The sequence below is a fragment of the Neurospora tetraspora genome (genome assembly GCF_033439725.1).
Source record: "Neurospora tetraspora strain CBS 560.94 chromosome Unknown B0H65scaffold_4, whole genome shotgun sequence".
Taxonomy (NCBI): Eukaryota; Fungi; Ascomycota; class Sordariomycetes; order Sordariales; family Sordariaceae; genus Neurospora; species Neurospora tetraspora.
Genome location: NW_026944386.1, coordinates 1773202 through 1789366, shown reverse-complemented (window position 1 = coordinate 1789366; position 16165 = coordinate 1773202). Strand labels below are relative to the sequence as shown.

General features: G+C 46.5%; 2 protein-coding genes across 2 annotated transcripts; one reads left to right on the top strand and one right to left on the bottom strand.

Moving 5' to 3' along the window:
• Nucleotides 1–6786: 6786 nt before the first annotated feature.
• B0H65DRAFT_425091 (uncharacterized protein) lies at nucleotides 6787–8496 on the bottom strand (the record flags this gene model as incomplete). The annotated part of the gene is made up of 2 exons (XM_062824552.1): nucleotides 6787–7482; nucleotides 7564–8496. 2 exons carry the CDS (start codon nucleotides 8494–8496, stop codon nucleotides 6787–6789), a joined length of 1629 nt encoding a protein of 542 aa, XP_062681566.1.
• Nucleotides 8497–10461: 1965 nt separating this feature from the next.
• B0H65DRAFT_442411 (uncharacterized protein) lies at nucleotides 10462–11936 on the top strand (the record flags this gene model as incomplete). The annotated part of the gene is made up of 4 exons (XM_062825576.1): nucleotides 10462–10530; nucleotides 11085–11173; nucleotides 11221–11370; nucleotides 11546–11936. The coding sequence occupies 4 exons, from the start codon at nucleotides 10462–10464 to the stop codon at nucleotides 11934–11936; spliced, it is 699 nt and encodes a 232-aa protein (XP_062681565.1).
• Nucleotides 11937–16165: the final 4229 nt, after the last annotated feature.

Sequence of the window (16165 nt, the reverse complement as noted above, 5' to 3'; positions counted from 1 at the left end):
CTACCTTACCTTACCTTACCTAGTTCACCCATATCATATTTCTAGGATGTAATAAGTATTCTAATTCCTCTAGAGGTACTATCTACTTACTAAGGTACTAAGAAGAAGCTAGCCCTAGAGGTACCTATCGAGTGCCACTCTCCATCCCCGGACCGGACTGCTTGATGATTATGATCAAGAAATTTCAAGCAATGCAGGTAAGGTACTGTATGTACCTCATGGCTTTCCATGTCTCTCTCCGCATCCAAGACTCACTCCATTGAGGCAGGCCTCGGAGATATTCGAAGCAGGATCAAGGCTGCTACCTCTAGATAGACATGGAGGTTCGCAGAGTTCATATGTGGATACCTACCTACCTACCTACCTTACCTTATGGATCGAGGTTTTTTTTTTTTTTTTTTTTTTTTTTTTTTTTTTTTTTTTTAAAAAAAAATTGATACCTGGATGCTCAGGTGCTGGATCGATCCAGTCGGGCCTTGCTTCTTCGGTATACTTTACTATAGCTAAGTCTGTGGTTTGGTTCACGTCCACACCCTGCCCTGCTCACGTGATTCTATTCCCCAGGGCCAGGGGCAGCCTGGACTTTGACTGAATGGGTTGGGCGCAAGCTGTTGCTTACATACCTCCAGTCCTCCACCCACCCACGCATACTTAAGCACCAACGGGGTACATATCCCGTGTGGTCAAGAAAATTCTTACCCATGTCCTCAATTCGGATGCCTGCACTAGTCTCATTTACTCAGCCACCTACGCATGGCCCTTGCGTTTCTCTTTGTACTTGCGGGTCCAAATGGTTGTGACATCCCACCACACTCACTCACCCACCAATCATAATGTCACACCATTTGGACCCACAGGGTACAAAGAGACTGCGCCACGTGTAGCGGCGGAGTGGATGGGGGCTGACATCGGAGCACGACTGTCATGAGAGACTAGCCTGCACCCCGATGTCCCAAATCATCTATCTTCTCTTTCTTACAGTTTACCCCGTCCGGTCTCTCCAGCTTCCATGGAGGCTGCCCTAGCCCCAGTCCCCAGTCCCCAGTCCCCAGTCCCCAGTCCCCTGACCTCCATCGGACCCGACCCGGGACCGGTTCCGTCTTCGATGTCAGAGTTGAGAGCAGGGCAGGGAGGGGAAGGGAGCCTGGGAGTTTTGAACGTTAGCGTTAGCATGCGATGCGGTCCAGTCTCACGGTGTGGGTCACGCCGTATATACGTTATATATATAAAGACCAGACCAGACCAAGAACCCTACCTATTTATGGCCGGCCACCTTATAGTACCTATAAGTAATAGAGAAGGTCTAACCGTACGGTCATCATTGTCTATCCATACAGTGGCCCACTTTTTTTCCTCATATATATCCCTAACCCTCGCCTCTCCCAGATATTAAATGTATTCTTTTATAAATTCCACCTAGAAATCTAGGCATTTCAATATTTTAAGCATTTGCCCAAACTATTATACTCCACCCAAATATATACCTCCAAATAGGTTATTTTACAAGGTATTTTACAACGTATTACAAGGCATTTATCAGCCCGATCGTATATTGTATTCAAATTAATTAATCGTATTCAATTTATATTAATCTATATATTATTAATCTATTTAATTTTTATTGTAAATCTGGTTACTAGAGCCTCCTAGAGTTTCTTAGAGCCTCCTAGCGTATTTATTAGGCTTGCGTGCCAGCGATACGTACGTTGCGCTGGCTACCCTATATACTAATTAGAGTGCTAGCTAGCGTACCTTCTCTTCTTATAATACTAGTAATATCTCTTCTTCTACCCTATATTATATTACCTTCTCTCTCCCCTTTACTTCCTCCCCTTATGGTATTATCTCTTCTTTACATACTTCGTGGGCGGCTTCGTCCTTTCTATAACGGAGTAGGAAGTTAGCAGTTTACTATATCCTCTATTTTTGAATTAATACCTTCTTATATAGATACGTTTTGTTAAATTAACAGCGTTATTCGTATTAAGGCCGTAGGGTTACAGCTTACCTTGGACTATCGGCTATAAGTAAGTTAGAAGCGAAGCTATCTCCGTTATAATATTACTACTTAGAATTAAATTAGCATTATAGATGGTAGAAGAATTTAAGTATTAATTAATATAATTAATTGGGGGGTACGAAGGTTAATAGTAAATAGCGCGGTATTACGAAGGCGGCTACAAAAGTTCTTAATATGGTTGAAATCCTAGTCAATTAGGTAATTATCCTCGTTAGTAAAATTTTTGGAAAATTATTGGAATAGGTAAAAATCTAATTTAGATAGCTTTAATAACGCTTGCCGGGGAATTATTCTAGCAAGTAAAGAATACGAATATAGCAAACTATATTATTTAGTAAATTTACTCATAGGTAGTTCTAATTTATTAGGGGTAGGGCGGCGTATTGTAAATATAGTACCGAGAGCGATGCGATATTAATATATTATTATATTAATAGTTCGCTAATAAATTTAATTAGGAACTTCCCTTAATTATAGTATATCAAGATGTTTGAGTTTGGTACGTTTCGTTTGATATTCGATTACTTTGTCGATTGCGATTTTTATGGTATTAAGTATTTTAAAGCTCTATATAATAGTTTAAATAATTAGGCTAGCGCTTATATAAATAATAATAATTAATGTATTATAAAATTATATAGGGGAGATATAGGGAGGTATATTTATAATAATAAAGCTCTTTAAATTATAATTAATTAGTTTAATTAATGATATAGTACGGTAATTGAAGTTCAATGTTTTATTAATATAATAAATAGCTTATTCCTCTTTGACGGATATGTATGTATTGTTTAAGTATGTAATAATTACCGTTTATTACGTAAAGAAGCTCTTGAATTTCTCCTAAATGGTATTAAAATTTTTAATAATTTTTATATAGTAAGTATGTTTTTAGAAATCGTAAAGTCTAAATTGTAAATATTTTATAATATTAGGAGGAGGACCTAATTAATTAGTATTGTTAATTAATTAATTTAGGCGAATAATTACGCGCTTATCCTCTTTGTTAAATTCCTTTAGATTTGTAGTATTATTAGAAGGCCATAGTTAGGCCTCTTACCCAGATATTGGAATCGATACTGATATCTTTTATTATATTTGTATACTAATTGCGTTGGTATAAGTTTAAATAATTTGGGCGGTAACTTTTTTATTTAATTTACGTTTAATATTTAATACTATATTTTTATGAATATAAAAAATATATAATTAGGAGCGCGCTACTAGATAAATTCGTTTAATAGCCGCCCTTATAGTATTATTGTAGTTTATAATAGTAATTAATAGGGTAACGGCGGCGATAGTCTTATAACCAATGTTGATTTAACTTATTAATTAATTAAATCCCTCCTATTTCTCGTTATTTACGAGCCTAAATACGTAATTAAAAGTATAGCCTAATTTAATTATATTTATAATTTAAAAGAAGGCGAATCCTTTATTATTAGTTTCATACGTATTATTATAGAGTTGTACCTATAAATATTACTTTTAAAACTTCTCTCCCTATAAATTATTTTAAAAGAGAGCAATTGGTTTAATTTTAGCGTCGTTTACTGTCATGGGGCTAGAGCCCAGGGGTTAAACTTGGCTATTACCAAGCTATATCCTACCTTATTGATAGGGTCCCTACTTTATCGATAGGGATGCGAGCCTTCTAATTGGCTAGACCCACATACTTACCTAGCTCGTACGGTCTTAGCATTGGTTGTACAAAACCTTCTTTCGACTATACCCTTCTAGTATAGTCTTTCCTCTCTTTCTTTCCTTGTCAAATATAGCATTTCAACCTTACACGACTGCTCGCTGTGCCTTACTCTTGCAGACTCGTTACATTTACCTATTTAACCTTAAAATAGATTCCTTTTTTATTAAAGAATTTTATAATTTTTTAGAAGGGGTTATAGCTAGCGTTAATGTACTTTTTCAAAGTATATTAAAAGTTTACAAACTATTTAGTTTTGAATTAAATATTTAGGTACTTCTTATATAATTCGAATATAATTTGACGGTTGCGTATATTAAGATAGTTGAAATATTGAACGATAAATATTTTGTATTTAGTATTAAATACTCTATAAATTAATACGTTTTAATTAGGGGTATAAGTATATTTATTATAACCTTCTTTTAATTTAAAGATCCATTTCTTAAGGTTAATCTTTAATATTTTAAAATACCTTCCCTAAGAGTAATCCTTTTTAATAATTAAAATAGATTAAGAATAAGCTTTAGATTTGCAATACGGGCCGTTAGCGTAAATAATATTATATTAAAAAGGACCGAAGTCCTTAATTTTATTAGTAAATCGTATTTTAATAACCTTATATTCCTCCTTTTTAACTTACTTAATAATATCGTTGAATACTTTATTACTAGTATCCTACTAGGTTGTAAAGATGGGATAGCGCCCCCCCTCGTCCTCGTTATCGGTTTCGATTACTGAAACGTTATCGTTATCATCGGGGTTATTATTATTATTATAGAGATTTATAGTCTCTAGTTTTAGTTGCGCTAAGGTAGGCTTAATAAAATTAGGATTAATAAAATTAGGATCAGTTATCAAACTAGGGTTATCTACGCTACGGTCGTACGCGGGTTGGGTTGCTATATTAGTTATTTATATTACAGTTAATTGGAGAAATATATTAAAAGTTAATATATTATTTCGTACTATTAATTAGATATAACCGCTTTGTTTATTTAGTAATGTAATGTATTAGTATTGAAGTAAATTAATTAAATGCGACGAGGTAATATATAAGGTAGTAGTTTGGTAGAGGAAGTAATGCAGTAAAGTATATACTAGAATAATCGCTAAATTAGATTGGGTGGCTAGTATTAGCTAGTACTAGCTAGTATAATACTAAAAGTAGCCTGTGCAGGGGTCAAAATGTATAATAGATTAAAATCTGAGAATTTAGCAGACGCGGTACGAGCGGGACTGGTGCGGGTCGATAGCGGGCGTGCAGGGTTAGGGATATGTATGAGGGAAAAAAGTGGGCTACCGTACGGCTAGATAATGATGACCGTACGGTTAGACCTTCTCAAGTAATAACCTACGTACGTAAGCGGCTGGCTCCCTTAATTGTTTCCCTTGTTTTCCCCCATCCATGATTGTTTGTCTGTCTGCCCTTTCCCATCCATTTTCTTTACTTTGGCAAGGTAGGTACAAACACGTACGTGCCAAACATTCTTTCTTTCGTCCTTGGACGTCTTCCTTGTCTTTTCCCATGTCTGTCTGCCCCTAGTCTCCTCTGTCTTCCATCATGTCTTCCATGTCTTCCCTGTCTTCCATCATGTCTTCCCTGTCTTCCCTGTCTTCTTCTGCCGCCTTCTGCCCCCCCCCCCCCTCTCTCCTTTGTCCTCCACGTCTTCCGATACCTTCCGATGATGGAGGGCGTCAAGGGGCAGGCAGGCAGGAAAACGTACCCGACGGAGTTTGCTCACTTACCCGACATACCGACCCTTGCAAGCCCACGGAACCGCCGACCGACACGGGACGATGCTGAAGTAACAAATGTACCAACCTTACTGTATATATTGGCGTCGCCCGATGACCAAATGCTGAAGTAACAAATGTCCATCCTGTCTTTGACAAACCCTAGGTAAGTAGTCAACAGCCGCCATTCAGGAAACGTTTAATTTAATACCATGAGCAGCACGGAGCCGGCGCCAGCCAGGTTACGACTAGGTAGGGAGCAGTGCCCGACCTTGACACGTGTGCCGCCGGACGGACATTTGCCGGATCCGAGCGGCGATGGTGTCACCTCGAGGATTGCTTGCTTGCCTGGGTCGGTCTCATGATGATGTTGGGGCTGTCATGGGGGTTGCTTTGATTGATTGATTGTGAGCGGAAGCGGTTGCTGGCGAGTGTTTTAGTGGGAAGGAACATGTTGAGGAAGATGCCGTTGTTGCCTGTATCGAAAAGTGTCAAAACTTTGGATGTGGTGAATGAGGAAGGAGCGATGCATACCTCTATGGTTTCATTCCTGCAAGTGCCCGCGAGAACTCCCCTCACAACTAGTTTAGTCTTGCTTGACATCGTTAAAGACAATCACTGTAATCAAAAGTTGGGAACGATGAAGTGAGGTAGCGTAAAATGTTGTTGATTCTTGATGCTCAACTAATTCATTTGCAATCCAGCCATTGTATGAATGGCTCCCCCTTGTAAATAAATAAAAACGCCTATCCTCCTGATCCGCCTGCCAACCAACCGCCACCAGTTTTAACCCCCCATTCTTTCGTATCATAAGAGTACAGTTACACTTTCAAAAGATAAGACATAAGGACATGAACGAAAGTTATGTATGATGATGAAGCCGCCTGCCTAAACCGCGCGCGCGCCTGTGAACCCCGCCACCATGAATGACCGCCGATCCGATCCGAATCCGATCCATCCCGCCGAAAATGCTTTGCTTTGCTCCCCTTTAACACCCCTTTCCCCCTATTAACCATTTGTGCTATAATAGAGTGTAAAAAAAGTTTGTAAAACAGAGAAAAAAAAGCAAAAAGCCGTTGACGTATGTTGAGTGTATAAGTCATGTTCATCGTCATCCCGTTTGCGGCATCTCCCATGAGTGTGCTTTCATTTCCGAAATCCTTTGCGTGAGCAAAGTTCCCCCACACACCAAGTCTATTGTATGTAGTAAAGACGCTAGGAAAAAAGAAAAACGCAAAAAAGCCAAACGATAGAGGGGTATATTGGTGAAAACACAGACCGAAAACAGACACTAGGAAATTGAGTTTCAAAGCGAGAGGTGCCTTTAGGCCTTGGACGCAAGAGACCAGGTGGTTGCCGTGGCAGCACCCTCTGCCCTCGGACCATGGGCGAACATGCGGTGGAATAGATTGCGACGCTCTCCGCCAGCACTACGGTAGGTCAGCTTGACAAGAGTAGCTTCGTCCAATCCAAAGTCCTCCAGGCAGATCTGCTCGCCATCGGCTTCCAGCTTCTCGCCGCCGCTGTAGGCAGCTTCCCAGCCATAAGGATCCACGGTGGGAGGCTTGAGATACTGATCCTGAGAGTGATCAATAGCGAGGAACTTGGAGCGGAGGTTCGAGGCCGAGACAGTGCGAAGCGGGCTGCTGGTAGCGGGCCTGTTGGTGGCCGCTGACTTGTCACCGATGACTCTGGGGTTGCTCGAAGCTGCCCTTCTAACTCTGGGGCGAGTAAATCGCCTTACGACGCCTTCAGGCGTCGTCTTGATATATGGCGTATAGCCTTTTGCGGCCATGCCATCCTTGTGAAGCCTCCCCTCGTGGCCAGCATCTTGATCATTACCGGCCATTGGCGACGGAATATGCTGACCGGGGTTGGACTCTTCCCATTGGCCCAGAAGAGGGGATTCCAACTTGACATCTGCTACATCCACCATGGAATCGTCCGAGTCGGTAGACTCGCCCGAGTTGGTAGGATAGAGGCAGGGGGAAGAGGGGGCTCCATCAAGAGCTGGCATGACCTGTAACCCCTATAAGGGGTTGCTGGTGCTCTGTCTGGCATCAGGCAGACCGATTTCGTACCCATATCCAGCAGAAGGGACGCTAGTGGTCTGGGAGCGCTTGCTGCGGCTCTTCTTTCCCAAACCAAGCTTTTCGCCCATCTTCTTCCAGCCGCTGGTGTGCATGGCCCTGGAGATACCGCTGGGGGAGGTGCCAAAGGTCCAGTCTGAGCTAGGCGGTGTGGTGGGTGGCGTCATGGGCTCGTTGCCAGAAGGATATCCTGAGCTGCTGTCATCAGTGAAGCCGTCGATAGGTGAGTCGGCCACAGTTGATGAGGAAGCCGATCGGCTGGAGGTCTCGCTCTGCCACCCGAAAGTGTGCAGAGGAAGAAGGCCGCTGGCCTTTGATGATCGGTTCGAGTGCGGGCCATCATGGCGAGGAGGAGGTGAGGCTCCACCATGTGTGCGTCGGGGATCGTGTACCAGGTTGTTCCAGTACGAGCGGGAATGGGAGTGAGAGTGAGAGTGGGAGTGAGAATGTGAGTGTGAGTGAGAATGAGTAGGCTGAGTAGGGGCAGGAGAAGGCTCAGGGCTAGGTGCTAGTGACTCGAGGAAAGGTCCGAGTACCGAACCATCCATGAGATCATAAGTGTAAGCCACTGCTTGGTCGAGCTCCGAGGGGCACGGCGGTTGCTCAGCGCAAGAGAGCTGCATAAGCCGGTCGCGGACGTGAGCCGGAAGGTTGACCTCGTGGCTGCTGTTGGGCCGGATATAAGCATTCATGAGCTTCTCCCATAGAAGTCGGAGCTGATGGAGGCCATCATGTGTGGGACGGCATCTCCCGAGCATGATCTCGTCATACGCCTTGCGATACTGGTCAGCGCCGAGGGTGAACTCGAGCGTCTCGAGACAGTGGTTGTGAGACAGGAAGGCGAGGAAGGCGCCAAAGGTATATGGTGGGGGCGCGGTGTTGGACAGAATGTCTCGCAATGAGGGTGGCGGTATCGCCATGGAGGTAGGTCTGGATTGGGCCATGGTGGAATCGGTGTCGGAGTTGTCGTAGTCGGAGGAGGCGCGGGAGGTCGTGAATCGCGCTACTGACTTGGGGCGCGATGGGCTGATGCTCAAGGATCGTAGCCGCGCTTGTGGCATCCTTCACGAGTGTTGGACTTGCAGAGCAACTTGTCGCTCTTGTGCAGCCAGAAAAGGACCAGATATCGGGAAGCGTCGTCACTCCATTCGGTCGTCAGGTCTGTTATATACAGGCCGTTTGCCTAGGTGCAAGGGGTGCAATGTTTTGGAGTGCGCGGTTGGCCGACACCCGTACAATGCACGTAACCTTTTGGCTCCGTTGCCGGCCTAGTAAGCCAATTGCAGATCGGGAAGCGGCAGGTCTCGAAGTCGTCGACTCGTTCTGGAGCAGGATCGTAAACCTGTCTGTCTCTTGTGTCTGTATGTTTAAGCCAACAACACGAGATGCTAGGCAACACAACAGACGCCCAATTCTTTCTTAGTAAAAACCCTGTCCCTGTCGGTTGACGGTAGTGGTGATAATTGTCGTCGGTGATGATTGTCGTCGATGAATTTCGTCGTCCAAATGATCCTCCCACAAAGTTGATTTTTAACTGATTTCCAAATGACGTCTAGAATCGAAAGTATTGAAAGATGGTGTCGCAATCGGGAAGAATCGAATCGAACGACTAATAAATGAGTGCGACTGAAAAGAAGGTGTTGTTCTTGGTGTTGGTGGTGGTTGGTTGCAGTTGCAAGGTGCAGGTGCAGGTGCAGATTGCAGAAGACTGGAAGGTGCGACAGATGGAATGAAAAGGTGCGCTGTTCGGTGAGTGGTCGGTCGGTGGAGTCGATCCAGTGAGGTGACTGAGACGGTGTTGACGATGATGCGGCTTTGCGAGACAAGTTGAAGTGAAGCCAAGGTTTCGGTTCGCCGCCAAGGTCGTTGCGCGCGAAAGGATTGAAGACTGTTTTTAAAAAGGGAGGGTGGGATGTGGTCTGTACAAAAAGGGAAACCAAAGAAAGCCAGCCAGGAACCGTGGTTGACCAAGGACGAATGACGACCGAGTCTCGTGTTGGTGGGTGGTGGTCCCAGAAGAATGGAACCTAAGCCAAAAGTTCCCGCCATGGCAAAAACGGGGCGCTAGGCGCTTCCTCTCCAGTCTCACAGGGGTCCTCACAGGCATCCTCACAGGACAGGCAAACAAAGGGCCACCCGAGAAGCGGCGGCCCCAGGAGTGCCAGGTCGGGTCCCAGCGCTTTGGTGCGAGGCGGCGGCGGGATGACCGTTCGGCGTCGGGCGGTTCCCCTTCTGTTTACGGGCCTACAGGCTGCTGTCAGCTGGCAGCAACAAAAAAGTGCCGTGCTCTTTCTCCGTCTTTTTCTATAAATCCGAGATTGGATCAAGCAAGATTGGTAGATCCGGCTTGGACATCTCAGGAAGTTGCGTTGAATGAGATTGCATTGAATGGCCTGTGCCTCTTTGGCTCTCTTCTGCAGTGAGCGACACCCACGGACATGCACAAGAAAAGGGAGGACCCTCTTGGCCTCTGCTAGGTGGTCGGCAAGCCAAGAGCCGGGCCACTAGCAAGAGGCCAGCAAGTGGCAGCAACACAAGTGACCAGTGAGTGACCAGCACCCTGGACGTGCTTCTTGGAGATGTGGGTGCGGCACGACCCCTGTCGTCTCTGCAATTCGCTGCTTGGGGGAATATCTGCCCACCTCAGCCAAACCAGCTTCTCGCACCATCCTTCGGCTACCCTTTGACCACGCCCTTGCCAGTCTGCAACCCCCCTGCGAAAACCCTGCAAAGCCCTGCCACCTCCCGTCAAGGGATTCGACTGGTTGGTCGAAGGGTTACGGGTTGAAGAGGCGTCAATGGGCGTCATGGTGGGCGACTTTTGGAACAGTTACTTGGGGGACATGGAGACATCTTGAATGAATGATTGCTCTTTGCAGAGTCTGTGGGTCTGGGGTCCTCTGTGGAAAATGGTCACTGATAAGGACGGCTCCTCCTCTGCCTCCATCTCCACCGTCTACCCCGTCTTCGGCCGTCACGTAATTCCCCATTTTTTTAGTGTGGATTCGCTTGACTGATTGACCCTTTTGAGAGTTGCAAGTTGCTGACCACGAGGCAACCGTTTGTCGGACTTGTCACTCTGACTAACCGCTAGCCAGCGTCGTATTAAATCTAGTGGAGCGGAGACTGGATCATCAGCATTGGATTGGTTCCCCAGTTCACCGTGAGAAGTGAAAGGGCACATCCCATCAGCCATCATTCACCAGCCTGGCTGGCTGCACGCGGTCAAGTGTGAACGGAGACCAAGTAGAAACCTTCTAGAAGCCTTCTCTTTTCGGTATGACCTTTTCCATATTGACCAACCAGAGAGCCTTAACGACCACTCCACCGGCTCCACTGGCATACATATTGGTGGGGTCCTTCGCAACCGCTCCACTTGCGATAAAACGATGCTAATTGGATTGGCGTCACACTAGCACTACTCAGTGAACTCACCGCAGTGTTCCGACTGTCGCTCCCTTTGTCAAATTGACCATCACTCTGTCAATCTCCAAGACGCGCCAACCAGAGCTAAGCGACGCCGTCTGCTCAGACCAGGGGCATTGCGCTACCAAGACGCTACAAGACCACCTTCGTCACCACCATCACAAGCCGTGTTCCGGCTGCTGCTGCTGCTGCAAGGTGAATGCAGAGGCCGTGATACCCAGAGAACACCTACCAAATAATAGTAGGATGGAAGGCCCTTGGAAGCACTTTGGAAACATGGTTACGTCGCTACCAAATACCACTTGCCACGCTTGTTGCCTCGTCTCTGTCCGTCTCCCCATTCGCCAGCCACCACGTATTGTGGTACAATGCGATATGCACATGTACCTCAGGTGAGGAGTTATTGAAACCAGGTGTCACCACTCCGATCGTGTGCTGCCTCGTGTAGCACGAGGTTGGCGAGGATGATTCCCCGTCCGAAACTGTAAACACAAACTGTAAATTTCCATTTCTTTTGTTGACATTCAAAGTCGAGGCTTTTGGTCGCCGTTCATTACTACAGTATAGCTGTGAAATCTGTATCTTCGATGCCCGGTCTTTCGTCTCCTCGCTACATGTCGAGCATCTCCACTTGCTGATGTTGATGGGTTTTGTGGTGCCTCAGCCTCGACTCCGCTGGTCTTGGCACCTCCATAACCGAAACACCCCATCCATCCTTCGGCTCGAGGCCGGTAGAACGGTCATGATAGTGCATTTCTCGGTTATGCTCCGTGGTGTTTACCTAATACCCGACGAATGTCTTTCTAAAAAAGATGACTTTGTCCTCGTGTTTCGTTACAGACACAAAGTCAAAAAGTCAAATCTCGATATCGTGAGACGCATTGACGAATGGTCCAAGCGAATGGCGGGCCCGCGTTCGACGATCGAGTTCACGAGTCAGCTGAGAGGAGGACCCTGATGAACTCGCCTGCCCGAACTGGCGGAAACGAGTTTTGGTCTTCTACAGAATCGATACCGAACTGGCCGAGATCTCAGGGTTTTGCCCGGTTCGTGTGTCGCGGGAACGATGATCGCTCCAGGGCTTCGACGAAGAAAGGGACCACATCAGCCAACATTCGAAACCTCATGATTCCTCGGGATCTTCAATCTTTTTCGGCGCTAGGCCAGGCGGACGCCAAAACTCTATTCTCCACAGCCCACATCCCTCCCTGGGAGAGTTGACATCAGACGAGAGTTGCACGGTTTGCTGCTCTCTGCTCTTATCCTCTAACGAACCAAAGCCATGGGACTGAACCATGTGGATGGTGCTATTCGGCACCAACCATGTTTTTTGGGGCTTTCCGCGCGCGGCGGCAATGTAGAAAAAGCGGAAACTGGCTCTCTGTCAAATCATCGGATATCGGCTATTCAGCCCAGCCTTGCCCAGCCTTGACAAGCCTCAACAAAGCGTCCGGTTCTCACCGAGAGTTTGGAGCCTGCTTGAACTGAACAGACAGTCTCTCCTTTTTTACACCTCCACTAAAATAGCCGCTACACAAAGGTAGGAAGCTAGAACAAAGTTTCCTTTCTTGTGCTAACCGCGCGCTCCCGTCGGCGTCGGCAGTCGGGCCGGTTAACTCCCTTTCTTTCCCTAAACACCGGAGCAGTCCTCGGAGTTGCTTATCGCGCTTATCCTCCTCACGGCTCACACCTCGGAGAGCCTTGCATGAAACAGGCAATCAACTCGTACCGTTAGCCTTTTTCCACATTCCCATGAGCCGTCAGCCGAGAGATAGTGTTGGAATCGAAATCCACACCAAGAATGGAGAAAAGAACGAAAACGAGACAAAAGTCCTTCACTCCATTCTTGCTATCTCTACACTAGCAAGTTAACATTTCTTGGTAAAGGGGTAGCATAGCCGGATGTAACCGACCACGGATCGCCAACATGGTTGAAAGAAAAGAAGAAGAAAAAAAAAAAGAGTCAAAGAAAATTTTTTTTCTTCCGGCAACCACAGTCCGTCACCCCTACACTACATGGCGGCGGGCTTCGCGACTTCGCCTACAGCGGGCGAAGGCATGGCGCTATAGCAGCGCTATAGAAGTTGCCCTTCTAGAAGAACCGCCAACTGTCCATGCCAAGCGCTCACAAGACTGGTTCCTGAACGGAGCTGAAAGTTCGCTACGTCCGAGAAGTAGACCAGAAAAAGAATCAAGCCACAACCTGTCAAGGAAACCGTCAAACAAAAAGTTTTTCCTCTTGTTCGGCGCTTAGTACAGCCGAAGAAAACTTTTTCATAGCCGTGATGGCACGATACCAGAAATTAGGAGGTGGCGAATTTTACGTCGTACGTTAACACGTCAAAGAAAAATAGTCCCGACTCCCGAAGCCCCGTTGTAAGCGCCGCCATTGACCATCTATCTCCATGGACCAAAACAATCTACGACATACAGCGTACTACGGGCGGATTGACAAGACAGGTTTGTGTCAAGACTCTCAAGATCAGGCACACACATTAATCAAGCTGAGTGGAAGAGAAAAAAACGAATGGTTGGGAGACTTCAGACCAGACAGGCGTCAATCTGGATGTTGTGCAATACCAATGGGACAGGATCAGGACAGGATCATGATCATCGTGACTCGCAGTGACTCGATAAGGTGGTGTGGTGAGAGAGATGAGATCTGTTTCTGCAGTTCCAGGTGCCAGGTCTCGCCTTGATGGTCGCCTCGCGAAATTCAAATCGTACACTACAACAACAGCAACACCCTAAATCAACCAATTACCATCAATGCTACCTACGCCAGCAACGGCAACCGACAGTCTTCTAGAATTTCCACCGGCTCTCAACCATCTTACGTTTTTCTCCCACTCTACATACTTCCCGCCCCTCTGCCGTCGTGTCATCATTCAGGAGACAGGAGTACATAAAAGAGGGGCCGGGCCAAAGAGAGAAGCAGAGAGGGTTACACAGCGGGAGATCCGCAACAAGTAATTCTTCCCCAAGCGTAGGTTAGGTTGTCATCCGTCACACACATACATATGTACACAGACGGCACACATTCATTGCACAACACTTCAAGCGAGCAACAACCACCAGTCACTTGCGTGGGACAACAATGCACACACAGCACACACACCTGGTATCACGCCCAATCTAGGTTGTGGTTGCTTGTCTCCTTGTTCCGTCTGCAGTGTATGTTAAGTCGTGTTACTGTATCACTGTGATACACTGCTGAGGATAGGCGGTTTGGGAGGGGGGAAGAGAGTGGTGTGTGTGTCACCGCAGCAGTGCACGCATATACCTACACTATAGCACTACAGTAAGGTGAGGTGATGATTCCTGAGGAGGAAGGAGGCGACCGGTACTTGGAAGGTAAGGTATGTACGTAAGTATCGTACGAGATGGAAGCTATATGGAAGTGTATAACGGGTGATTTGCTTGCCCGTGATATTAATTTCAATACTGAAAAAGTCAAACATGCCTGGGCAGTCTAGACTCACTGGCTGACTGCAGCCAACTGCAAACGTACCCGACGGGAAAGTCAATCTGCCACGAGGCATTTTTTTTTAGATAGTAGACCCAGATGAATGAGATCTGGGAATCTGGAACCACTAGGGAGCGGACGGTTGGCGCCAGCGCGGCGCAAGGCCACGCTACCAACAGGCTACATACCTACACTACACTACAATGCCACGTCGTCCGAACTCCGAACCATGTTACGATATTTGTTGGATGATGCCCGCTTATGTTATCAAGATGGAAGGAAATAGGGAAATAATTCCCGGAAGTCGTCAGTCAGACAGAAGAAAGAGAGGTCCAGTGGCTGGCTGTGCCGCCTGCCTCAATGGCTCATCAACCATCATTGTATCCATCTAGATTCTACACCCCCGAGATCGGGCGACGACGCCTTTTTTTTTTTTTTTCATGTTTGACTGCGGCAAGGCGCTTGTTAGGTAGTACTCTACATTGTTCCACCTGCCTCAAGGAGCAAGTTGAGCGACGGTAAACAATTTGTCGGTCGCCCGACCGATGTCGCTCCGGCGGCGGTTCGGGGATGAAAGAGGAGAAAATCTTTCCTGGATACAACGTGAAGTGGCTTACTTCAGCTGTAGCGAATTGTTGTGTTGAGGTTGATATTGGTGTTTTGAGGCTCAGAAGACGGCAGCTGAAGGTAAAAAAAGATGACTGCGTCTGGGATGGCATCTTTGCCAATGGTCATCAGCATTCGTATCGAAGCCAGAGGGGATCAGCATGTGTCCTTTTCCCTCCATTTTTTCTGTTGAGTTCGCGAATTCTCGGTCAATAACATCATCATCGTCAGTCTTCCCCATCCTTGAACTTGAGATGATGGAATCATGGAGTTCCTGACAACCCACAAATCAAACATCGGATGATATATGATCGCACACGGACTTGGCATCAATGCATGGAAGCCTTGTCGTTTTCTTTTTCGCCTTCCATCCTATCTTTCCATCCATCGTTCCCGCATTGATGCGCAGCTAGAAAAGCCCACTGAGCCACTGTTCGTCAAGAATTCCCAATATTTCCAAGGATTCTAGCAGGTTTCTAGAATCCTTCCTCCTTGGGTTTAGACCTGGCGGAGGAGTTTGTCGATCCTGTGGCATGGCACCCCGCAGTTTTGAATGACCCCAGTTGTTTTTTTCCCTTCGTCACTCTCTGTTCACAAGTGAGGTGACGTTCGGACAGCCCCCCAGAAATCGGACATCGGACATCGGGTCCTTCACCCGTCCCGGACATCGAAGCTCAGCAGAGAGTTGAGCCTCCAACCGACCCTTCTTCTTGTCACGTCATTAACCATGATCAATCGCAATCAACGGATCAATTAATGATCTGCCGTGAGATCACATTGTCACCTTCCAAATCCATCAGGAATCTATCACAGGCATGCATAAACACCCATGTGATGACTGTGACTGACGGCAGAGACACGGAACTTGCCTACCAGTCAAATTGATATTGGAAGGATCATGGAATTCTCCGTCAAACAAAGAGAAAGAGAAAGAGAGATAGATAGATTATTGCTTGTCACTTTTTTTTCGGTCGGACGCGGCGCGGAACCAAGCAGCAAGCCACACTGCACGCCGAGAGTGAGAGACTGAGATTCCTCTCCCTTGACAGAATTCCGTCTCCGTCCCGTCGATGACTGTTGGTTCCCGTCCGTCTGTCACGGGCCGTCGTCTTGCC